Source organism: Mya arenaria, chromosome 10, assembly GCF_026914265.1.
Source record: "Mya arenaria isolate MELC-2E11 chromosome 10, ASM2691426v1".
NCBI lineage: Eukaryota > Metazoa > Mollusca > Bivalvia > Myida > Myidae > Mya > Mya arenaria.
Genome location: NC_069131.1, coordinates 53,472,620 through 53,498,492, shown reverse-complemented (window position 1 = coordinate 53,498,492; position 25,873 = coordinate 53,472,620). Strand labels below are relative to the sequence as shown.

The following is a 25,873-nucleotide window of genomic DNA, read 5'->3' as shown; positions in this document are numbered from 1 at the left end:
ATTCGTCCATGTTTTATTCAATTAAGGAGAAAAAGAGTAATAAAATTAAGATACGCCCAATATGCACCATTTCGGACTGGATTTTGTTACAAATTTCTCAAGTGATTACCCCAAGTCAACACTTTAAACCAAGTAAACTTCGGTTCTGAGCGAGGAGCGAAGGTCACAAGGTTACACCCTTAAATTTAGCTCCTTCTAACGTCCAATACTGGATCTGCCCCTGGTTTTATAAGCAAAGTAATATCAACACTATCTCATGTAAATTGCATTGTTTACATAAACACAGAAGACGTGTTTCGCAGGCATGAAACTATTTAACAATAGCATAAAAAATGTTACAGAAAAAAGAACATAATTCAGTACTCCATTGCGACATTTATAGCTTGTTTTAACAGTTAAACCATAAATAAACCAAGGTTGTATTGGCCTCATATCGGAAAGCTTGCGAACGTGCCTGGTCGACGAGATTGCCGTTTTATCACAAACGATACAGGGAGGCGTGCAGAGTTTTAGTTTAAATTTACCAGTGTCCACGTGTACTTGCATACAATTTCAAACAAAAATGGGAATTAATTTAGGCGACGTTTTCCCTAATTTTGAGGCGGAAATTTTCGATGAAACGGCCGCAAATGGCTTAAAGAAAATAAAGTTTCATGAATGGATTGGAAAGGACAGGTACGATTTTATATAACTTGTTTACGTTTTATATAATTGAAATGTATTAATATATTTGAAATTGAAATATCATGTCTGCGTTGGATTTCTAAATTAAAGCGCATACTACTAACGTAAAGACATTTTCATATGAAATAAAGTTAGTATCGACCCTGTCAACATTAAAGAAATACATGTATCACTAAATCTTTCAATTATACATGTATATCATGTACTGTATAGCCCAGTATCTAAAACTACATGTACAGTACATTTTGTCACTAGCATTTGAACAGAGCGTTAAACCAGTGATGAAATTTTACCAATTGCTGGGTTTATATATTAAATTAAACCGATTTTAATAACTAATGCAGAGAAACTTGTGATGAATACTTCATGTATAACATGGAAAACCAAAGCGGCTCATGTACTCTGACATTGTTAAACTGGCGTTAACATACATAATGATGATTCAACTGTTAAATTACATTATGATGTTTTGACTTTACTAAATGATATTTCAACTTCCAAAATGGCGTTTCAGCTTAGCAAAATGATGTTTCAACTTAACATAATGATGTTTTTACTTAACAAATAATGTTCTGACTTAACATAATGATTTTCTGATGTTTTGACTGTACATATTGATGTTATGAAACGTTGACTTTTTTAATGATATGTTGACTTTACATAACGATGATTTGTCTTTAATTAAAAAATGATGTTAAAATGGCATTACATAATGGCGTGTTTTGAATTCACATTATGGATTTTACCTTTATATAATTAAGTTATAGCTTAAAATAGTGAAGTCTAAGCTGCATATAATGACGTTTTATCTTTAAAGCTGCACTCTCACAGATTTCCAATTTTGACAACTTTTTTTTTATTTTATGTCTTTTTATGAGCCAGTGTTTGCGTAAATGTATTTTACATTTCTGGCATTGTATTTTTTTTGTTTGAAATTATAAGGTTTTTTTTATTTAAAATTTGAGTTTAAAAATCCGATGCAAGTGGTTTAAATATCGGTACATACTACAGTTACCTTTACATTTACCTCGGTGTTGGTTAAGAATAATAGAGTTATTATGCCAACTTTAAATGGGCCAACACTCAAGTTGAATACATACCTTTGTCTTAAACGTAATTATTTCTTTTTTTGGATTTATTTTGTCGTGTTTAAACGGTCCTACTGAATCGCTGCCAGCCCTAGGCCACACATAAATATAATTCCTATTCAAAGGCACTCGCTGATGTTATTAAATACATTGTGTTTTCACGGTAATGCATCTGAAAACACTTAAATTATCATTAGTTTACCCATTGAAGCCGAATTTGCAGACAACTATACAAAAACGTATTAAAAACAACTGGTTTTAGTGGGTAGTACTCACACCGGTATTGTCAATAATAATAGTAAACCGGACAACAAAACCGTTCGCCCACAAGGACTCTTTCATAAGGTTGGGGATAATTTAACCTGTAAGTTTTTTGTTGAAAAACGTTGCTAAAGCTCTTGGGACTTCAGAGACAATATTTGAGCATATATCAACATTGGTTTAAGGGTTCCAGCCGTCAGAATCTTATTTTAAACTCTCTTAATGGTTTGCCACACTTTATTTCGTCATATAAAAGAAGTGCATTTTACAAAAAAAATGAGCGAGTCCCTGACCTTCAACGCATTTCAACTATAAAATGCTATGTTCACATTTCCAGCGGCGTGTTTAAGTCATGAGTTTACATATATACACTTACATTAACGATATGAGAGCCGGTATATAAACGACATTGTTCAAATATAAAATAGTACGTATTTCACGTTCAGACTCATAATTTTGTATAAGGCAAAAAAAATGATGTGTGGTTAGGGTTACGTGTTGACTAAGAAAGACTCGTTCGCTGCGCTCACTCCGCCCATTCTTAATCATTAAGATTTCCCTTCATGTCATCTTACTTTCACTTGACCACCTGAATAATATATTATTTATTCAGAAGGGTTTGTTCCATACGCTCACTCTACCCATTCTTATTTATTAAGATTTATGTTCTTGTCATTTAACAATTTCGCAGTTCAGTCAGCCTCTTTCTGCCTATATCTATCGCTATGTGACGGCTCCAGCTATTTGCTCTTGATTGGTAGACATCGAGGCAATCGAAACAACTCGGCAATTTCCGGCAAGCTTCGGTATATATGTAGGATAATGACCGGAATGTTCCGATTGATATTGAAGCAGACTATTCGACATTTGTAAACATGGTTCGGTTAGTTTGCACCCTGGAGTAGCAATGCATACAATGAATTGAAATAAATATTTCAAAATTAAAAAAAAACACAATATTTTTATCCAGCTGGTCGATCCTATTCTCCCACCCGAGGGACTTCACCCCGGTATGCACGACCGAACTGGGAATGGTTAGCCAGTTAGTGGACGATTTCGCCAAGATGAAGACGAAGGTGATCGCCCTCTCATGTGACAGCGTGGAGGAACACAAGGGCTGGTCCAAGGTACGATATTCGTCTTGAGGCACTAGCAATAACTGTAACTTGTTTAAACGACTAAAATATCTCATTAAACAGCATCCATACACGATACGCAGGTCGTTTGAACGATATAAATATGTCATTCGTTTTAACGAGATTATAAGTATCTTCAATGGCCGAGAGTGTAAGATAGGTTCATTCCGACCCGAGCGTAGGGTGTTTTGCGGAAACGAGGAAACGGGATGAATCTATCTTACACGAGCGGCTATGGTAGATGCTTTTTCTCCCACCTCAGTAAAACAAAATTAAGTAAAAATGTATTTTTTGCTGGAACTCTTTTGTGCTTAGTGAAAATAATTCCGCATGATATGCGATAATTCGTGGTTGTCATGGATATATGCGCAGTGTTTTTATATTATGTTAATAGTCAAATCGGTCTGTAAATAGTTCTAAGGAGAGTGAAACATTATTTATTGAAAGATGCGTAAAAACTGTTTTATGGTGACATTTGAAGCGAGAAATATTTAATTAGCGTTCGAAACATTTCCACAAGACAAGGTTTCCATGATGCTAAAGATGAGTCTTCAAAAAGGGAGGTAATTATAATGTGGTGACCATTAAAAAGGAGTTCCATACGGGCATTTTATCTTCGCCCGTGGGCAGGATAAGAATTTCTAACATGGATTAATTATTGGATCTACTTATCTGAGGTGGGAGAAAAAAAACAAGTATGTCACCTCTTTGCCAACGTAGGTACCAAGCGCAGCATGGTGTTATTTTTCTCTTGTACTGTTTACATCTTTGAAATCAATTTATGTTATGTACCGAATCCATTCCGATTTATATTGATACTCATCAGTTAACTTGTTCCTTTCAGGACGTTATGGATTACAGCAAACAGAAGGCGTTCGGCTTCCCGATCATTTCCGACCCGAAGCGCGAACTAGCGAAGCAACTGGGTATGATTGATCCGGATGAGCAGACGGAAACTGGGATGCCATTGACTTGCCGGGCTGTAAGTGTTGCACGTAGCTTAAGGTGGTCGAGCCATAACATAACGTGCCGGGCTGTAAGTGTCGCACGTAGCTTAAGGTGTTCGAAACATAACTCAACTTGCCGGGCTGTAAGTGTCGCATGTAACTTAAGGTGTTCGAGCCATAACATAGGTTGTCGGGTGTAAGTGTCGCATGTAACTTAAGGTGTTCGAGCCATAACATAGTTTGTCGGGCTGTAAGTGTCGCATGTAGCTTAAGGTGTTCGAGCCATAACATAGTTTGTCGGGCTGTAAGTGTCGCATGTAACTTAAGGTGTTCGAGCCATAACATAACGTGCCAGGCTGTAAGTGTCGCACGTAGCTTAAGGTGTTCGAGCCATAACACAACTTGCCGGGCGGTAAGTGTCGCACGTAGCTTAAGGTGTTCGATCCATAACATAACTTGCCGGGCTGTAACATAACTTGCCGGACTGTAAGTGTCGCACGTAGCTTAAAGCTGCACTCTCACAGATTGAACGTTTTGACAAATTTTTTATGTTTTGCCTTGGAACGAGCCAATTTATTCGAAATTGCATGAAAACCGGTCATATAAGACTGCTGAAAAAAATAGGCACGTTCAAAATTGATGTTTTATGCATTTTTCCTGAAATCTGCTATCTGATCTTTTGCCAGCAGTCTCTTCTCCCTTGTTTGCAAATGTTTACGCAAAGGTTTGCTCATTCCACGACAAAAAATAAAAGCTGGTAGTAAAAAACGGTAAATCTGTGAGAGTGCAGCTTTAAGCTGTTCGAGCAATAACATAACTTGCCGGACCATTAGAAAAGTTGTATGAGGAATTCAAAATTGTTCATGTTGAAAAATTGGCCATTTTCACATTTAAGTTACTTGAATTTTTTCTCTAAAATGTTTTGTAAAAATACAATCTTTTTTCAGGTTTTCATTATCGGACCAGACTACAAACTGAAGCTGTCTATGCTGTATCCGGCTACCACCGGTAGAAACTTTGAGTAAGTTAAGCCTACTAACTGTTATCTTATCTTAAGAAAAAAGCAGACCCATTATTCATAAAATATCTGCAATCATTTTTTTATTCAAGTAGAAGTCCTAAAAAGGCAAAAATATAGAAAATACAAGCGTTTTCTTTTTAATCCTTTTGTGCATTACATTAATAAATGAGTTTATAATGTTTTCGATATCATTAAGTAATTTATGTCTATGTTTTCACTGTCGACTACCATTCATACATGCATAATAGCCTTCATAAATGCACGCACAAACCTCGGTTCAAATCTGCAACCTTTGTCTCGGTGTTTGTTAAGAATAATGATTTATTATTGGGGCTCTTACATGCTTGATATGGGGTGAACAATTTTGTTTGTAGTTGCTTTGTCTGAAAGTATATTTTTGTCGTCTTTACATGACCTTGGTCACAAACCGAATAGGAATCAAAATGCATGACATCGTGCGTTTTTGAATATTACGTTTATAAAAGTATGTACTTTAAATTCTGAATAACTTATAAGTGGTCGAAATTATATTTTGTCTAATGGGGTGGAAATATTTCTCGAATCTGTTGTAGATTTATTGTGATATACCAGCAGTCAGCCATTTTTTTTTTATTTCAATCAGGCGAATTACTATAGATTTAAATTGAAGCTAGGCTAGTAGACAAAAGGTTATATCGACCACTAAGCTGGTTTAGTGATCACCGTATAATTTACGTTATCCGATGAAAAGGCAGTATTTTTCAAGTAACCAACACACTGCTTATATACTGAAAGAAATGAATTGAAAAAAAAAACTTGAAAAATACTGCCTTCTTATTGGACAAAATATAATGTTGACCACTAAGACATGTTAGTACCGTAAAACGTTCACTCTTGTTTGTGAAAAGTTGTATCATATTTTGAAATACCACTGATCCTAAATTCAATGTATGAATCATATAGTTGTTTTGAAAGGCATGTACCATTGACATATAATATATGGTATTAAATGTGTGGTGCATTTCTTTACCAACAAGATCTATGCTGGCAATAAACCAGCTCAAGTCACATAATTTATATAACTCATATTTCGAATGCACAGACATTACAGTGTACCGAAACTAAATACAAGATAAAACAAATGTTTGCATGAGCGAACAGGTAATGAAAATGAGATTTGACCCATAAATGAACTTTGGACAAGTGAAGAAATAGGCTATGATGCTTAAGTGTACAATTTGTTTATTTTTGAAGATAATATATGTTATAGATTAGATTAAATCCTACTGTTCGAAAGATCCCACCGAAAAATTATCAACTGATGTATTAAAATAGTTTAAGAATACAGAAAATTAAACTATAGTATATCATTTATTGATATAGTATTAGTATTTAAATTCATTTCTTTATAAAATTTAATTAACCGAAAGGAATTTTCACCGAGGACGTGACATTATACGGCGAGATTGCTTTTTACAAGAATAAAAATCTCTTAACGAAATAATGCTTTATACAAGAACGTGATCATTTTAACGAAATAATGTTAAAACATCATGATTTCACCGCTTTCTATTGCCACAAAATGTCGTAAAATAATATAAACTCATTCAGCGAGTTGAGCTTGCGGTCATGCAAATTGTCGCATGTTATTCATTCAATCATTATTGATATAAATAGTTTTGAGGCCATTCTTAAACGAATGCGTGTTTGCAATGACCCGGGTGGTATTCGATATTCAACTTAAGTTAAATTTATGGTCATACATCATTGACTTTATTCACTGTATAGGTCCGTTATTTATATCGAGTAATCCGATTAGCTACATCGTTCTTAGATCCAATTAAGACCAATATTGAATAACACTCCCGACCCTTACAAAGGTGGTGGTATCGATCAGGGATGGTGATTTGTTATAAAATAATGTAGTCATATTATAAGTTACGGGATTAGTAGGCTTTGCTCTCACCCGAATATGGTTTCCTGCGCCCCGTATATCCCATATCGGGTCACCTACATACCCCGTAATGTATATGTCACGTCGACAGCCTGTTTACAAGTTAAATGTTTCATTTTATTCATTGGAATATTCATTGGAATCGGAAATAGACGCCATTTTGGTACGATATAAATTTGGTGACCCAATATGGAAAAATTTGGGGTCACCGCGTGACCATTCCTGGACCAATGGCGTTGCGTCATTTATGTTGGAGGCGGGATAAAATAAATTACATCGCCATTAAGAAATAACGCCATTACATATTTTTGATATATGATATCAAAAAGGTGAAAAGTTATGACATTAATAAATATCATTGAAAATGGCCACGCTATATATCGAAAAAAAACAACAAGTAAAATTTAAAAAATCGTATCCCCCCCCCCCCCTAAAAAAATCCCTTCTCACTGACCCCTTATTGTTTAGTCGTGTAACATGAAACAAGCCTTTTTCAGGCCAAAAAATAAGCAGATGTAATCTATGCGACTTTATTTCAATGTCGTTTAACGTCAAGGTAGTCTCAAAGCACTTAACTGAATAGAGGCTAATTTATGCTCAAAGCTATTTTTATTCAATGTCATTGAGAAACACGTTTCAGATTGAAATATCAGATAAAGCTCAGGTTTACCTGCCTTTACCTGATATCGTCAAGTGGTTGAATGTGGTCGAAATCTGATGTTAGGCCAACAATAGATAAATTAAAAGAAGTGACAGGATAAGTGACAGTACTTTCTGGCCGTTATGACTTGACTAGAACCGTGCCAACTGAACTCTCAATACAGTGTACAGAAAAAGTATTCTTTAAAGATGCACTCTTACTTCCAAAAACGATTACCACAATAAACAATATAGTTTTAGTATTCAAAAAAAGGATGAATAAATGCTGAAATCAATGGTTCTTATGAAGTATACCGGGTTTAATTTAAAAGAAATGTGCAGAAAACACGGCATCTCTACCATAGTAAATCGCAGTAAATCTTTTAGCATTCACCAATCATTTAATATTTTTGCGTTTTCGGCTATTAAATACACAGTTATAATATTGTTAATAGTAATTAATATTTTTCCATAAATGCATTATTTAGTATGTAGTTGAAGGTGTATCACTCAAAATTTATGTTTGTTTTACAGGTGTATGTATTGATCTTGAATAAGAGTGTCATTTGAAGTATGGACAAAGCAGTATTTTTCAAGTGTTTCAATACATTTATTTCAGTAATTAAGAAATCAAGACATTATTTATTTAAATCAGGCGAAGCGAAATACATTATATTCAACAGCTGTGCGTTTTCAGCTATAAAATACACGGTCACAGTCTTATTATCAGTATTTGATATTTTCCATAAATGCATTATTAAGTAAGTAGTTAAAGGTTTATCACTTAAATGTTATGTTTGTTATATTGATTATAAATACATTGATTATAAATACGAGTATCACTTTAAAAGCAGTTTATTGATTATGAATGTTTTGATAATAACTATTAAATCTACTTTATCAATTATTCAGTTACTGTGTTTTTGCAACCGAATAGAGTGATATACATGAGCATGCAGGGGCGTAGCTAGTCCTCTATTCATGTGGATTCCTAATAGTGCTGGGGGTCCGAGGGGGTGGATTTTGAAAACCATGGTGCAATCTGGTGCATTCTGGGCATTCAGAGGTGCTTTATTTCGTACTGAAAAATGGACAATTTTAGGGTCATGTAGTCACGTACGCCTTCTGCAACTTGACTTGAACTTTGAGAATCGTGAAAAAGGCAATCGGTCATCAAAGGCTATTTATATAAAATTGAAGTAAACGTGATCACATTTTATGTCTTAAATAATGTATTATGCGCAAATAAATAGGGATGGAAACCGGATACCAAATCGGTATCCGGATATTCGTATCAAGTATTCGAATACTATCCGGATACTCGTATCAAATTGTTTTCATAATAAGTAAATTTCCTATTATATGTCACCCACCTTCTGTTATTTGACATAATTGTCCACTTAATTTATAATTCGTCATATGGCAATTTCACTTTTTCATTCATTCTTTCTCCGTCTTAATAATGTTATAATCAAAGCAAAACAGCTCATTTTACGTCATAAAACTCATGATGAACTCCACATAAACACCTCGCGAATTTGATAGTCACTTCGGCCGAGGTGGTTGCTTGGGTACTGCCACGTGCTTTCGAGTTTGTTATTTATCAGCAGGTTTCATGACGCTTTGATTATTTGATAGTCGATTGTAATTTTATTTCATTACATTGTTTGATTTAATGCAATACCTACAATTTCTGCGGTGTTTTGTAATGAAGGATATAATTGGGGGAAAGATAAGAAGACGAAAAGACGATCTGATTTTTATTTATTTACATGCGTGTACTTTTTTATTTACCAATAAACTAAACATGTTTACATATCGTACGAAAAATAAAATACACTACACAAATAAAACGTCTGCCTCATGATGGACTTTGAAGGCGTAGTCGGTGGACTGCATACGGGTTGTTTTTCATGTGATTTCTAAGATTTGAAGTTCCACCGCAATATACCAGTTTAACCTTACACAGTTGACACACGACACTTTTACCATCCTCGGATTTTGTGAAATACTTCCAAACACTTGAAATCAATGTTGGAGGCATATTTCCCTAGTCGTGATACAGGACTAACGATCAATAATTCAAAACACAATTACAAGATGCAAAATGATGGAAATTTGATTGAAAAGTGAAAAAATAAACAAATTTGTTTTTGTATTTATTGTTCAGATAGCAATAAATTCTTCATGCATATTCATCAAAAATACGATTGGTCATTAATAGCTTTGATTGCACGACCCTTATCTTGTGATTGGACGATAAATTCCTGCGGATTAATGATCAATCCGTTTAATATCGACTTGTACAAATAAGTGTCAATTAAGCACATCTGAGATCATAAAACAACAATTGTCATTGTAAACAAGGTCATAGAATTTCACAGGGTGCTGCACAAGGACACAATATCACGCCTTGTGAAATAAAGCAAATGCCATAAATTACACGTACGCTTAATTAATTACAATTCATCATGGCTAGAGGCGAAAATGAATAACTCGACAAATTACACTGATTTATAATTATCTCGAGTAGCAACCCCTGTATATATTTTATTTGTGGCTTTTTGTTTTATTACAGTGTAAGATCGAACTTTATTTCATGGAGTGATCTAAGAAAGCAGGCAGCCATGAGTGAAAATATAACTTTCTGCAATCACATGGGAAATAAATGTTCATCCTACACCGTAAATAATTATGAAAAAATAGTGTTAAAATATATAACACCTAAAATTATTTTATTTGGCGTTAATTGGTAAATCCCGTGAAAAACATAACGTCGTGACTTCCATTTGGTGACGTCATTGACAAAATATGTCAACCCGACAACACAAAAACCAAAAAAAAAATATATTGAACTGTTACTTTCACTGTAATGAAAATAAATGGGTGAAATTCAAAAATCAAGATAGAAATGTATATTTATTATTTTTCAGTGAGATCAAAAGGGTAGTGACCTCACTGCAGCTAACAGCCACAAAGAAAGTCGCCACCCCGGCTAACTGGAAGGTACGTAAGCTTTAAAATGATTCATTCGGAACACTTTCGAAAACAACCTTGTGTGTATGCCGTTACATTAGTGGAAGAAGTTCATACATCTTCAATTAACTGTAGTTTTTTAACATGTATTTTGTGTAGCAAAGTTTCAATATATTGCCAGTAAAGTGTTTTATTGCATAAAAATGATTCCCAAGAGGAAAATCATTAAGATTAACTACTAAATTGAAATAAATACACACTCTTCTCAATGTAAATGTAAACACTTCTGGTAATGTTAACCGTCCATGTACACCCAAGCTTGTTTTCGTTGGAAAAATTGCCTCAATGTTCCGAATGTTAAAGGATTGTATCACAAAATACATGTTGTCGACATAATTTTTCGAAATCTGTTCAAGGTGAGTTATTTATTATGGCCCCCATTCGAAGAAGAGGGGTATATTGCTTTGCACGGTCGGTCGGTCGGTCGGTAGGTCGGTCGGTTGGTCAGTCGGTCCGTCGGTAGACCAAAGCTTGTCCGAGTGATAACTCAACAATTCCTGGACGTATGGTCATCAAACTTGACATGAAGGTTTGGCCTGACCAGTAGATGATCCCTATTGATTTTAGGGCTTATCGAGTCAAAGGTCAAGGTCACAGTGACCTTTAATGTTAAAAGAATTTTAAAGCTTGTCCGAGTGATAACTCAACAATGCCTGGACCCGTTTGTTTTTTTGGGATCATTGGGCCAAAGGTCAAGGTCACAGTGACCTTGAAGGGTTAAAGGTTGTCCAAGTGATTACTCGACAATGCCTGCACGCATGGCCCTCATTCTTGACTTGGAGGTTAGGCCTGACCAGTAGTTGACCCCTATTGTTTTTGGGGGTCATCAGGCCAAAGGTCAAGGTCACAGTGACCTTGAATGGTTAAAGGTTGTCCGAGTGATAACTCGACAATGCCTTGGCCCTCAAACTTGACTTGGAGGTTGGGCCTGACCAGTAGATGACCCCTATTGTTTTGGGGGTTATCGGCCCAAAGGTCAAGGTCACAGTGACCTTGAATGTGAAAATGTTTCGAGTGGTAACTCGACAATGCCTGCACCCTTGGCCCTCAAACTTGACTTGGAGTTGCATCTGATCTGTAGATGACCCCTTATGATTTTAGGGGTCATCGGGTCAAAGGTCAAGGTCACAGTTACCTTGAACGAAAAAAGCGTGTCTGTGTTAAAACTTTACAATGTCTGCAACCATGGCCCTCAAACTTGACATTTAGGTTTTTGGTGACCAGCTGATGACTCCTATGGATTTTGAGGTCATAGAGTCAAAGGTCATGGTCATAACACACTCTATCCTCACACTTTCAATGGTCATAATCTTAAAACTGCCTCAACGGCATCCAATGTCAGTGACAAGTCAGCTTTCATATCGGTCTATGCATATTTCATTCAATTGTCCAAATAATCCTGACAACATGGCGCTCAGGGGGGCATAATGGTTGACAAACATCTCTTGTTTATATTGTATTATAATTATTAGTGCACTTTATATATTTACCGACACACAGTGAAAACAATATGAATAATTAATATTCGCCTAGTCCTTTGTTTAGGTAAATATTGACGTTCATATCGTATAACACCCGCGTAGTTATGACGTCATTGTTCTTTTAAAATATGGCGCCTTGATTGCATAAACGAGACATCATTTAACCAACGATATTCAATCTAATGAGTCAAGGGCGATGACGGCTATTTCAAAATGCGGACGCACTCTTAGAGTAACTTCCCCATGGCTTGATGGTAAATTTAACCACGTTGATTTTTTAAGATATAAAAAAAACACACATTCATATTTCATGAACGCAGTAGGGCAAGCGGGCAAGAAGCACGCTTCGTAGAATTTGCTCGCATGCCCTACTGGGTTCATACCGCATAAAAGCAAGAATAATTGCAATCAATCCTGAAATTCATACAAGTAACACACATTGTTAACATACATACATGTAGTTATATTACGTACTAGCTCGTATAAATGACACCTATATATTTCCAGCTCGGGGATAAGTGCATGGTCATCCCGTCCCTGAGCCTAGATGAAGCCAAGAAGTTGTTCCCCAAGGGCGTTGAGGTCTGCCAAATGCCCTCGGGCAAGGGTTACATGAGGTTTACCCCCGACCCCTCGGACAGTTAGATCTTGTATCAGGATCGTGTATGCCACTCGCGTTGACAAATTAACTAACTTGACGCTGTCATAACGTTTAGTTTACAATAGGTGGTATTCAATGTTGAAATCTGATATTTATCTAACAATGGTAAGAGAACGGTTGTTTTATGCAACTGCTCATTTTTTGCGTTCAAGATTGAAGCGTTTATTCTTAATTCAAGTAATTTTGCTTGGTTTTTGAACAATATACACGTCTAATGTCAGACTGTACATTATTGTAGGGTTGAATATTGAATGCCACCCTATTGAAACTATAAAGATACGCAATATTGGAAATAATATGTTTTTGATATGTTTTGTGATTAGACCAGTTAATATCCATATACATATTCATTACAGTGTTATTGCAATCGAAGTGCTTATGAATACTATTGTGCTCTGTTAAGCTTAATGTTGATCTTGCGGATTAGCTTAATATCTATCACATAAATAAATTGCATTGAATGGCAGCAAAAGTTGAGTTGTTGATATTAAAGAAATATAAGTAAATATCAAATTAGCCGTAAAATTGTTCCTATTTATGGGAAATGATAACATCTTCAATTTTAAGTTCATTTTATATAATTTCGCAACGTTTTTTATATTACAATCAGTTGAATTTGTATTGATAGCCCGATTAAACCCAAACAATCTTTTCAGTTAGTAGTATTTGAGTCAAACTTAATAAAAGTGGGCCAGGCGTACATGGCTACATTATGGCTCGATTCACCTCCTCCCTTGTACTTTAAAAGATACAATCTGTTATTCGAAAGAGGAAAAAATGCCCAACCGGGCAATTGGGTATACGCCAAAGAAATACTTTTGTAGCCAAATTAATGTGACGGCCACTATTCATGCAAAATGATAATTCCACACCGACGTCATTTTGTAATGCAGGTAAGGCCGCGTTCCATATGGCCAATATCTTTGTCGAGGCTCAATCGGCTGCAGACAATGTAAATCTTTGCTAAAATCGATATTTTATAATCGAAGGGCGTCGAAATATGTAAAGGGGATAATGGGAAGACAGGTGACGGGTGACAATTGTATAATTACGTCCTAGGTCAAACCTAGGTTGCGTAATCTCTGGACAGCAGCCAGCACCAGAACGGGACTGGTACGCCCCATCCCTAAACGGTGCGCACGAATGCTCAAAATCTGCTCACCCAAGTGCCTTAATGTACATACAGGGAAAACAGGTCAATCTATTTACGTCCCAGGTCAAACCAAGGTCGCGTTACCTCGGGACCACGAGCAGCTCTAAGTTCGTACAGAGGAACTTGGGGACGCTAAAACCTGGTGTTTTTGCGTTAAAGTTGTATGTCTTTAATTAGTCGGCGCCCAGAACTTATTTGATATTACTCAAGAAATTGCTCGTACTAAGGGACCAGTTCATAAACTACAGAACAATGCTTTCTATATTTTCCACGTTGCATGATATAATTAAATAAGTTCAATGTATTTTATAAAAAAAATACACTTTAATTGATAATGAAACCTTAAATTATAATAGCCCTGATTATATTTTTTTTTATTTTTTTTATTTTAAATACTAACTTTTCCCCAAATAGATGAAGGTTACATGGTACTATTACAATATCATATATGTTTCTTAAACTCCTACGCAGTTATCTCCTTTGGCGAGCAGCAAAAGAGCGAGTTTTGAAAAATTAACATTGAGCTTAATTGTTTGTTTTGAAAATGTCATTCGAAAGAATGAGTTTCAGATAATTCCCTCTTAAAGTAAAGTATTTTTATCCCTGTTCTATTTACTCATAAGAGTAAAATGTGTTCACAAAAACAATATATAAAGCCAGGAATTCACATAACATGCCGGTACAAATAAAAGGTGAATTTCATGCTGTTGAAATTCATGTATTAGACCATTGACTCTATTGTTTCCAAAATAACGTGTGTGTATTTTTTGGTATAATTCTGCTTGTACCGGAGGATTAGCTTGAAAACCCCCCAGACTATCTATAATTCCGGGCTTAAACTATTGTAACAATGTTATCAACCATAATGTCCACCGGACATACAACATGTTATCATTGAAATAATAACCCTTTTTTGGTTATATACATGCACGTTTTTCTTTTGATTTTATTGCGCCTACTTGATGCTATGCATCATTTTATTTCTTGTTTAGTGTTGACGTTGATCTTTGAATCTTTAAACAGCAGTATCTTGATTAAATATTAGGCTACTGGGATGGTATTTATAAAGCATCTTATGTCTTTTCCTTAATCCAGTTGAAGTATCTCATTGGCCATATGATATAAATACTTAATGGTTTCAGAAATACATCAATTTAATGGAAAAAACCCCCATAATTTATTGTTTAAACATATACACATTTTCTTTAAATTTGACTCTGAAATCGACTTAAGTTAGGAAATGACTTAAGATGCTTATGAATACAGCCATAGGGCTTTACCATGAAGTTTTTACTGTTAAACTACTAATCTATTAGTAGGCTGACCTTAATTTCCCATCTCTTCTGAAAATCATACAATGAAACAAACACAATCGTTTTATTCTGTGTTAGGTCATGCTATCTAGCATAAAAACAAAACAAAACTGCAACAGAAGACGTGTCCTTTTACTGTCAAAACCAGACGAGGTTGAATCACCATAACAAGGCTATCCAATGACCACAGCCAGCTGACCAACACTAAGTATAAATCAATTGAAAAAAATGTTATTGTTATACTTTAAACATAATAAATTAAATCAATGTACATCAATGGTTGTGTTTCAATTGATAAATAATATAAATAATATATTTTAAGTAAATCTTTTGAGTGCCATAATGGTTTAAAGCATTTTTGAACCAATTGGATGGAAGTGTTATGTTTAAAAATATGCAGTTAAGATCAAATTTAGCTCATAACATTATGATGAAATTATACTTATTGTCTATTCAAATAGTGCTTAGAATCACACTTACTTATATCTGGTGTCAAAACATACTTTATAAAATTTATTCAGACACAAAAAAATACCGGATGTCAAAAGAGACGAAGGGACAACATTTAACATATAACAGCAATCTTAACAATACAATAGTGAACATATCACAGGAATCGTTACTTCAGTGAACTTATAACAGGATTATTTAATATACAACAGTGAACATATTAGCAGGATTATTTACTATACAACAGTGAACATATAACAGGATTATTTACCATACAACAGTGAACATATAACAGGATTATTTACTATACAACAGGGAACATATAACAGGATTATTTACTATACAACAGGGAACATATAACAGGATTATTTACTATACAACAGGGAACATATAACAGGATTATTTACTAAACAACAGTGAACATATAGCAGGATTATTTACTATACAATAGCGAACATATAACAGGATTATTTACTATACAATACCGAACATATAACAGGATTATTTACTATACAATACCGAACATATAACAGGATTATTTACTATACAATACCGAACATATAACAGGATTATTTACTATACAATACCGAACCTATAACAGGATTATTTACTATACAACAGTGAACATATAGCAGGATTATTTACTATACAATAGCGAACATATAACAGGATTATTTACTATACAACAGTGAACATATAGCAGGTTTATTTACTATACAATAGCGAACATATAACTGGATTATTTACTATACAACAGCGAACATATAGCAGGATTATTCACTATAAAACAGTGAACATATAGCAGGAATCTTAACTATATAACAGCGAACATATAGCAGGAATCTTTACTATACAACAGCGAACATAAAGAAGGAATCTTTACTATACAACAGCGAACATATAGCAGGAATCTTTACTATACAACAGCGAACATATAGCAGCAGGAATTTTTACTATACAACAGTGAACATATCACAGGAATCTTTACTATACAACAGTGAACATATGGCAGGAATCTTTACTATGCAACAGTTAACATATAGCAGGAATCATTACGCTACAATAGTTTACATATAGCAGGAAACTGACTAAACAACAGTGAACATATAGCAGGAATCTTATTTATACAACAGTGAACATATAGCAAGTTCTCTATTAAACAATGTTTAACATATAGCAGCGATCTTTACTTTACAACTTTTAACATATAGCAGGGATCTTTACTTTACAACGTTTAACAAATAGCAGGGATCTTTACTTTACAACGTTTAACAAATAGCAGGAATCTTTACTTTACAACGTTTGACAAATAGCAGGGATCTTTACTTTACAACGTTTAACAAATAGCAGGGATCTTTACTTTACAACGTTTAACAAATAGCAGGGATCTTTACTTTACAACGTTTGACAAATAACAGGAATCTTTACTTTACAACGGTAAACAAATAGCAGGGATATTTACGTTACAACACGCTTAACAAATAGCAGGGATCTTTACTTTACAACGTTTAACAAATAGCAGGGATCTTTACTTTACAACGTTTAACAAATAGCAGGGATCTTTACTTTACAACGTTTGACAAATAACAGGAATCTTTACTTTACAACGGTAAACAAATAGCAGGGATATTTACGTTACAACGTTTAACAAATAGCAGGGATCTTTACTTTACAACGTTTAACAAATAGCAGGGATCTTTACTTTACAACGTTTGACAAATAACAGGGATCTTTACTATACAACGGTAAACAAATAGCAGGGATATTTACGTTACAACGTTTAACAAATAGCAGGGATCTTTACTTTACAACGTTTAACAAATAGCAGGGATCTTTACAACGTTTAACAAATAGCAGGGATCTTTACTCTACAACGTTTGACAAATAATAGGAATCTTTACTATACAACGGTAAACAAATAGCAGCGATATTTACGTTACAACGTTTAACAAATAGTGCAGGGATCTTTACTATACAACGGTAAACAAATAGCAGGGATCTTTACTTTACAACGTTTAACAAATAACAGGAATCTTTACCAGACAATAGCGAACATATACCAGTAACAGTTAACATATAGCAAGATCTTTATTAAACAAAGTTTCACACATAGTAGGGATCTTTACTATACAATTACGAACACATAGCAGGGATCTTTACTATACAATTACGAACACATAGCAGGGATCTTAACTTTACCTTAGTTCACAAATTGAAGGGAACTTATTTTTGCACGACATGTCATTCCAAAGCATAGACCTAGCCCACCACAGCCCTACACAATCTTCGATATTGTAAGCATCAAGAGGCTGTGTCGGTTCCCAGTCTGGAAAAGTTTCGTTATAGCTGAACTCTCACAGTTTGACCGTTTTGACATTTTTTTATAGTTGACTTTGAATGAGCCAATGTTTGCGTAAATGCCTGAGTGTCCGTGATTAAGGTCTCCTGACAAAAAATCAGATCGCAGTTTTTCATATATACGTTCGAAAATTGATGTTTTATGCCGAAAAACTCATTTTTCTTAAAGCGGTAGTAACGCTTTTAGCCTCAAAACTTCAGTTTTCGAACATAAATTTTAAAAACTGCGATCTGATACGTTGCCACAAGTCTTTTATCTCTAGTTTCCAGATATTTACGCACAGATTGGTACATTTAAAGACAAAAAAATGTTGTCAAAACTGTTAGTCTGTGAAAATGCTGCCAATCATGACCGTTTTTGTGCCCAACTTTCGATAAGGCGGACATCTACACCACTTAATCACCCTCTTAAAGAGACTCGCTCATCTTTTTGTAAAACTATTTTTAACTATGTAAAGTGATGTATTATTGGCTCCTGCTAGCTCGTTTTGACGCTTTTCAACAAAAGGCTGCAAGGTAAAGTTATCCTTATGTTTGTGTATGAGCCCTTGCGGGCGTTTGGTGAATTGTATTGTTCTGGATTTTGGTATCAAAGAGTAAAAGAGGTATAAAACATGTGCTCCCCGTTGCAATACCGGAAAAGAGACTGGTGCCAGGACATGAGCTAGTCCCTTGAAACCAAAAATAGTAAAAGTTTCACAGTTAAAGGATTTGTACAAAAGAATCTCATGTGATATGTCAATAAAATAGTAACGATTTATTATTTTAAATACTAGCAAATAATTATCAAACATTTACTTACGATAATTTATTATTACTGGCTGATTGATGATGGCTTGGGAACGTAGGTTAAAGTTGAACATAAAATCAAATAATGCATTGAACATGTCACAGTACCTATGAACATCGGCGGTGCCAGTACTTCATCTGTATCTACCCATCGGTACACTCCTTCTACCTCCGTATCTCTGAGACCGATCCACCAGCTTTGATTGCGGTCTATGGTGGAAATGATGTAACAACTTTAGAAAACATTATCCAAAGGTATTCGGAACATAAACATAATTGATCTAAAAAGTATTTATAACACTTGTACTTAACGATGTAATAAGAAGATACTTTAAGACATAACATTTACAAATATGATCGTTCCAGAAGCAACAGAGTATGATCAACACCACTGGATATATAATCGCCCCCCCATATCTGTATATTTAATCGTAATAGTAGCTTTTGTCGGCAGCACGCTGACGTCAAAACTATCCTGGTTTTGACTGAGCCTCAACCATCCAGATATGTTTCTATATTGGACCTCTATTTATTGTTCACGTCTGCATGATACGCTGAGTTATGTAGGCATAGGGCTCTTTGAGAGTATCACACGTACGCTCCACCTAAGCATAAACCTGTATCAAATATATTTATACAACTACTTACATCTACTTATGATTTGCGAGTTTTACTTAGTAAGTGTTAACACGAATCTTATCTAGTTAACCAGTTATTATGTTACTTACTATGTGGAATTCGCTAATCATAACTAGAAAACCTGTTAGCGCTGAATCTGGAATGCATTTATAGGTAACTGGTAACACGAATCTTATCTAGTTAACTAGATAGCTATATAATTATCGCGAAAAGTAAGTGGATAATGCGAAACAATTCGCGAACGTTAACAGGTTACCTTACGGCAGTTATTTGCCACCATGAGTTTTATATTATATCTAGCTAACCAATGGGATAAGAGCTGCCGTGGGACAGCGCATTCGACTGTATGCCCCTTTGTCTTAGAAGTAAAAACAAAACAATAATGATGAAATGAGCCAGTCAAAAGCAATAAAAAGGTGAAATTAAAGACTAGGGAATTCCTACATAACAAGTTTGACCACAAAGTGTCAACCCTATCTAAAGTTATTCAGAACCAAATGGTTATCTATTTTCGTTACAGTTACCTTGGCCTTTCCCTAGGGACCCCGAGCGGAATCACATGAAAGGTCTCCATAACTTTCCCTATTTACAAAGTTTGGTCACTGTATGTTACACCTAACCAAACTTATTCGATACCATTTGTAAGTTTGACGCCGTTCTACCGCCGAGCGCCCAAACAACGACGGACGCCATTCTAATCACCACGTTTAACTTTGTGAAAACCTGGTATAAAATATAAAAACATGTGCCTTTCAAAAGCAATAACTAACGGCCATAATTTGTACATGGAGTTATGTTACCTAAATGTGTGATTGATACTATGTAAATGTATGCAGGCCATTGAATGAACAGTATTTGAGATCTGAGTTTAAACCCAAAGTTGCCCAAATATTTTAACCAAACTTTTTAAATTGATCAAGGGCCATAATTTGTATCTAGAATAATATGGAGTTACATTAACCTATTTATGGAATGGCTGATACTAACTGCGAGAATGAAGGGTATAGAAGTAATTAACGAAAATCCTACCTTGCCCTACAACTTTAACCGGGCACAATGTGCCCTAAATCTTTAACATAACCTCCTAAGTCAATCAGGGGCCATAATTTGTATTTAGTATAATATGGAGTTATGTAGAATGGTCCTAAACAACTGTGTGAAGTATAAGGATAATTGAATCAAGGTTAGTTGGAAAGTGACAAGTGAAAATGAGAACTTGCCCTTAAACTTTAACCGGGCGCCGACGCAGACGCCGTCACCGGGGCGAGTAGTATATACCCTCCTTATTCTTTGAATAGAAGATCTGAATATAAGGTAAACCCCCTCCTCCTGACAGTCAAATTGGATTTACCCGGCAACCTTGATTAAACTAGTGCTACCGGCGATTCAGGAAATGGGAAACTAAGAGGTGCACACCGTTGTATAGACATAGGACACTAAACACACACAAAGTAGTAAAAAAAATATCCTCACTTATATTAAGTATCCTATTTGTGACGAAGGCTTGTTCAGCTGCGTTGTCGATATGGACGAGGTGGCCATTGTTTAGGTTACAGAAAAGCTGAAATGAAACAAACAGACGGACATGACTATTGATTTGAATATGAAGTCTTTTTTTATAATATAAACAAATATGTACACATTATAAAATTGGTCTGAAATAATTAGTATCTGCAAATATATTGATACTTATAATCTACATGTAGTGTTTGAAAATCGGACTCCATTTGCTATCGATAGCCGAATCGAATCGGACCAAGCATTTCGATTTACTATCGGACAATAATCAAAAGTTCATAACACCAGTAAGAAATACATTTTTATATATAGTATCATCATGCTCGTTTAAATGGTTAAGCATTGAATCAGTTCGTGTGATACTTTTTGCAACATTAAGTAAATTTCCATAACCTTTTTTGTCTTTAACAACTTAACTAAAAAAATAACACAACACAAATTTAATAATTGAACATCAATTGCAAAATGATGCACACCGCATCAAGTAAGTTATCTTAGCATTGTATCCATGTAAAAGCAAATTGAATAACTGTAAACCAGGTTAAAACTCAATAATCTGTTATATTGAACATTTTATTCGAATATCTTATTTTCATTAAGCTTTTACAAAAAAGTATATTAGTTAATTACAAACGATACCAAAAAAGGTTTCAAAAACAAAATGCATCGAGCCGGGATCCCTGGTATTTGCAGATAAGACAGGACCCACTACATCATAGAGACAGGCTATTGAAGAAGGTTTTAATAAATATATAACAAATTTAAAACAATTTGTAATTATGGGAGAGTTTGTAAGGTTTTTAAGCAGAAGTGATTACATTTACCGCAATTGTGTAAGAGTTTGACCTTCCTTTTTAAAAAAGAACTTAGCGAGATCTTACCGGAAAGAAAAAAATACAATTACTCGACTTCAAAAAAACAACAAAAAACATACGTAGTCACCGGAAGAAACATTAGCGACATCGATTTTGGACAACCACTATTGGTTGTGGCCGACATAGCATTGGCAGCGATGATTTAACGATTGTACTCGATAATTGTTTCATCAATATCTACATGTATATCATAACTTTTAAGTCTTTAGTTTTGCAAAGCTCGCTACAATACAGTTTGATTTTCCTTATCTCTCGTTAATTTTTAAAGGGGCTGTACTCCGTATAATAAAATAGCGAAAAAAAAGAAAATTGTCGAAAACTGACATAAACTTGGCATCAATGTGTACAAGGCATTGAAACTTACTAACTGAAGTACCACATAGTTTACAATTTATTTAAGTTTAGCAGTTAATATGTATTTTTCCATTAAAAAAGATTAGTGGGTATGTCTACCAGGTAGAATTCATTCCTTATGCGTGATTGGCTAGTCGGTGTTATCACGTGATATTACCGAGGTATGTCCATAGCTTAATTATGTCACCCAATTAGAGTAAGCCGTCGTAGCTCAGTGGATACGACGCTGGACTTCAATTTTGGCGACACGGGTTCGAACCCGGTCTTCGACACAATTTATTTTTTACATTTTGGTACTTTTACACAATTATGATATCAAAGCGTAATACATTATATTAGATAATTGTCCTGAAATTCATTACAGAAAAAAAAACTTTTTAGTGCCAATCTGGTGTACAGTCACTTTAACGGTGTACACAACAGGTTAAATTATTTAGAAAGGTTAATTTTTTAACCTGTTCCAATATCATATGCTTTTCTTAATCATTTAAGTCTTGAATGAGTTATCAATTAAAATGCATACAATTAAGAGGTTTGCATTGACCTATAGTGTGCGCATTTAATAAACTTAATAAAAAATATATTATTTAAATCAAGTAAAAAGTACAAGTTTTTTTAAGGGCAAATTTCTGTGAGAATCTGTCCTTTTTATTAACTGAAACAGTGAACGCAAATTAAACTCGAGCGTACAAACTGAGCCCCTTGGGCTCTATTCAATAACAGCCTAAAATTTAACTTAATTTTTAGATTTGAATCCAAGTGTTTTGATTGGACTGTAAAAACATCTGCCCAATGGTCTGAATGGAATCAGTAAGGCGTGTTTTATGAAAATGATCCCTGCATAAAGCTGGCAATGAAGTATAGCCATGGATTAACACAAATATATCTGATAATACCTCATCTATGAGGGGCTGCTATCTTGTTGAATCACTGACAGGTGAAATACAGCTTATCCATAAAATTGTCGTTCCCCCTTCTTATAACGTTAAGGTTTTCCTTTAACATCGAAACTTTGAATAGTTTCCATAATCATGTGATACAATCTGGATGTCAGAAAGGAAAACTAACGCTGCATGAAGTTTGTACGAAACGTATGTCACAGTTTTACCAATAAGGTTATTATTATAATAATTACAAACTTGGATTTCCATTATCGCAAAAATAATATTCAATGAAACGAATAACTCCACGTAAATACCTCTGAATCGTTGAACTCCATGAAGTCAGGTTTAAAATAATAGCAGGAGCCTTGGAAGAGCTCCCAGTTGTTCGGACAGGTGGATAATTTGGCCGATGGCGCTGAAGAAGCATGGACATTACTATATATGATAAACGTATAGGTTAAAGTTTATTTGTAAGACATTCAACGACAAATACAAAAATGTGACGTCACGTTACTCTGTGCGAGGATTGGCTGGATAGCAAACGATTAACTATGAATGGAATATAATGACTCGTGAACAAAAATTAAATTCGTTAAATGTAACACTCAAATATCAATCGTTTCATTAAAAACATATCAATCATAGAATTTCAATTAGCAAAGTAGGCCAAAGATAACCTATGATCAACTTCTACAAGTTGCATACATTTTGTTTTGGTTCATGGTAGCCATATACCGTTGTAATTAAGTAATCAAATACAGTCCATAATAAGAATTGGAATAATATACATAAGGTTGTTTCTAAAAGTGTTAAAAAATGTTTACCATTCGTGGCAGCTGTCGTCGTGTGCAGATCATTTGCTGAAAGAAAACGTTTTGCGTTTATACTTTAGTTAGTGACTTCGCCACTAGTGAAAAAATGTTTTTCGATGACACTTGTGAAACAAAATACGATAAAAATTATCACAGTTTTGACATTTTGCTTCCTCCGGTGTATGCATTTACAACAAATTCATGACCTCATTTCAAAATAAAAATGATGTTAAGAGTCTTCACTGATTGTGTACTCGCACAGGCTTACGTTTACACTTAGCACACACGTTAGAATTTTTGCTTACAGTGCATAAAAATTATCTTGTTCATCAACAATTTTTATGGACATTTTTTTTTGTCCAATGCTTTTCAAAAATGATTTTGTATCATTGGCTATGTTTTCACAAACAAGCTCAATCTTAACGTTTTCGCTCGATTAATTATAACACATTTGCTTCGAAATACATGCGAACGGGAAAGTCAAAGGAAATTCGTAGATGGTGTGAAACGACAACAAAATATAATATGAGAAAACAATTCTCACGGCATAATTCGCACATAGCTGGACATGCGGCCTTTGCGAGAATGATGTCTTCACAGATGTGGGGATTGTGACGGCATCCTTCCTCATCGAGATCCACGCACGGCTCGGAGCATGTAGCCACGTGCAGGCATACCACCACCACAAATAGTAAACATGCTGAAAGGAAAGCCTTTAATTTTCTGTCTGGAACAACATGTTTTGAAAAAAACGAGTGCTTGTTTAAGACTCATTGAACTAGTGAATATCGCAATGATATTATACATATATAAACAGTATTCATTACAATCGGTAGTTATAAAATTCATTACCTCGTTATTTATGTATCGGCATTTTTCAACATACTACCGAATCAATTCTCGCTTCACCATAAGATCTAGCATGGCGAATGTAATTATATAGAATGACTTCAAAGCGTACGCCATAATTTATAATAAAACCAATGCGACACATGACGAACGCCGTTTATAAAAAATAGCTGAAATAAACGAAATTTACCTCTCATTTTGTCAGACACCGTGGCCTTTCTTTGTACGAATTAATATCAAAATGCTTATATAAAGACAGTATTTCTTATCTGGTATTCATTACATTGTTGGTGTAATCTTGGACTATATACAGTTGGTAACTCTCAGTGATAAGTTTAATTTATTTTAACCTCGATTGTGAAGCATTCGGAACTCCTCGGCCATTTTTCATCGACATTAACCTCGGATGTGTGCAAATACGACAGTATGTAATGTTCATGGAATCATGTAGTTCGGAGCCCGAAAAAAAACATTTATGTTTAAGTGAAATTTATAGAGTATTTGATTTTCGCTTTATCGCTATTACTTCTTTAGGATGATTTCGTGTATTTAATACTAATGTTATGGTTTTAGTATTAAATGTTTATGTTTAGCTAGTAAATCATTTTTATATAAATTGATACGAAAGAAAATATATTCTTCATGGTTTTCAACTTTTTCTTAAGATTGATAAACTTGACACCCCTACTCTGTGATATAAGTTATATATAATGGTTTCGCCCATAGGGTTTGTTAAAATGGATCAGTCCATTTTGGTCAGGTGATGTTAGGGTATATAAGCAGCGAAATGCATAGAAATGGTTAGTTCGTGTCTCAACGACGATGTGAGAACATCACGTTAATATATAGGGAAGCTTTGAAGTTTTTTTTTGTACTGTTTAGGGCGGGTTCTGAACTGTTGGGGACTAGGAGAATGAAAGTGAAGCATTGTGCTACAGCTGCTAGTTTCCAGGTTCGGACATCCGTGGGGTTTCTTTTTGGCCTCTTAGTAC

At 34.7% G+C, this 25,873-nt stretch overlaps 2 protein-coding genes across 2 annotated transcripts; one reads left to right on the top strand and one right to left on the bottom strand.

The window, feature by feature from the left end:
• The first annotated feature begins 427 nt into the window (after positions 1-427).
• LOC128207047 (peroxiredoxin-6-like) lies at positions 428-13,538 on the top strand. Its single transcript, XM_052909860.1, has 6 exons — positions 428-675; positions 3,004-3,160; positions 4,014-4,151; positions 5,064-5,137; positions 10,643-10,715; positions 12,734-13,538. The coding sequence occupies exons 1-6, from the start codon at positions 563-565 to the stop codon at positions 12,869-12,871; spliced, it is 693 nt and encodes a 230-aa protein (XP_052765820.1). The 5' UTR covers positions 428-562; the 3' UTR covers positions 12,872-13,538.
• A 1,865-nt stretch (positions 13,539-15,403) lies between these two features.
• LOC128206904 (perlucin-like protein) lies at positions 15,404-25,174 on the bottom strand. The gene is made up of 8 exons (XM_052909637.1): positions 25,072-25,174; positions 24,577-24,732; positions 24,045-24,080; positions 23,535-23,635; positions 21,063-21,150; positions 19,059-19,160; positions 18,003-18,129; positions 15,404-15,557 (listed from the first exon to the last, which is right to left on the bottom strand). The coding sequence occupies exons 1-8, from the start codon at positions 25,076-25,078 to the stop codon at positions 15,527-15,529; spliced, it is 648 nt and encodes a 215-aa protein (XP_052765597.1). The 5' UTR covers positions 25,079-25,174; the 3' UTR covers positions 15,404-15,526.
• Between the last annotated feature and the right edge of the window lie 699 nt (positions 25,175-25,873).

Coding starts and splice junctions, on each gene's coding strand:
- LOC128206904 (XM_052909637.1), bottom strand. Junction 23,636..24,044: donor GACGACAGCTGCCACGAATG/GTAAACATTTTT, acceptor ATGCTTCTTCAG/CGCCATCGGCCAAATTATCC. Junction 19,161..21,062: donor AAATAGGATACTTAATATAA/GTGAGGATATTT, acceptor TTTCCACCATAG/ACCGCAATCAAAGCTGGTGG.
- LOC128207047 (XM_052909860.1), top strand. CDS start 563: ATGGGAATTAATTTAGGCGACGTTTTCCCTAATTTTGAGGCGGAAATT. Junction 3,161..4,013: donor AACACAAGGGCTGGTCCAAG/GTACGATATTCG, acceptor TGTTCCTTTCAG/GACGTTATGGATTACAGCAA. Junction 5,138..10,642: donor ACCACCGGTAGAAACTTTGA/GTAAGTTAAGCC, acceptor ATTATTTTTCAG/TGAGATCAAAAGGGTAGTGA.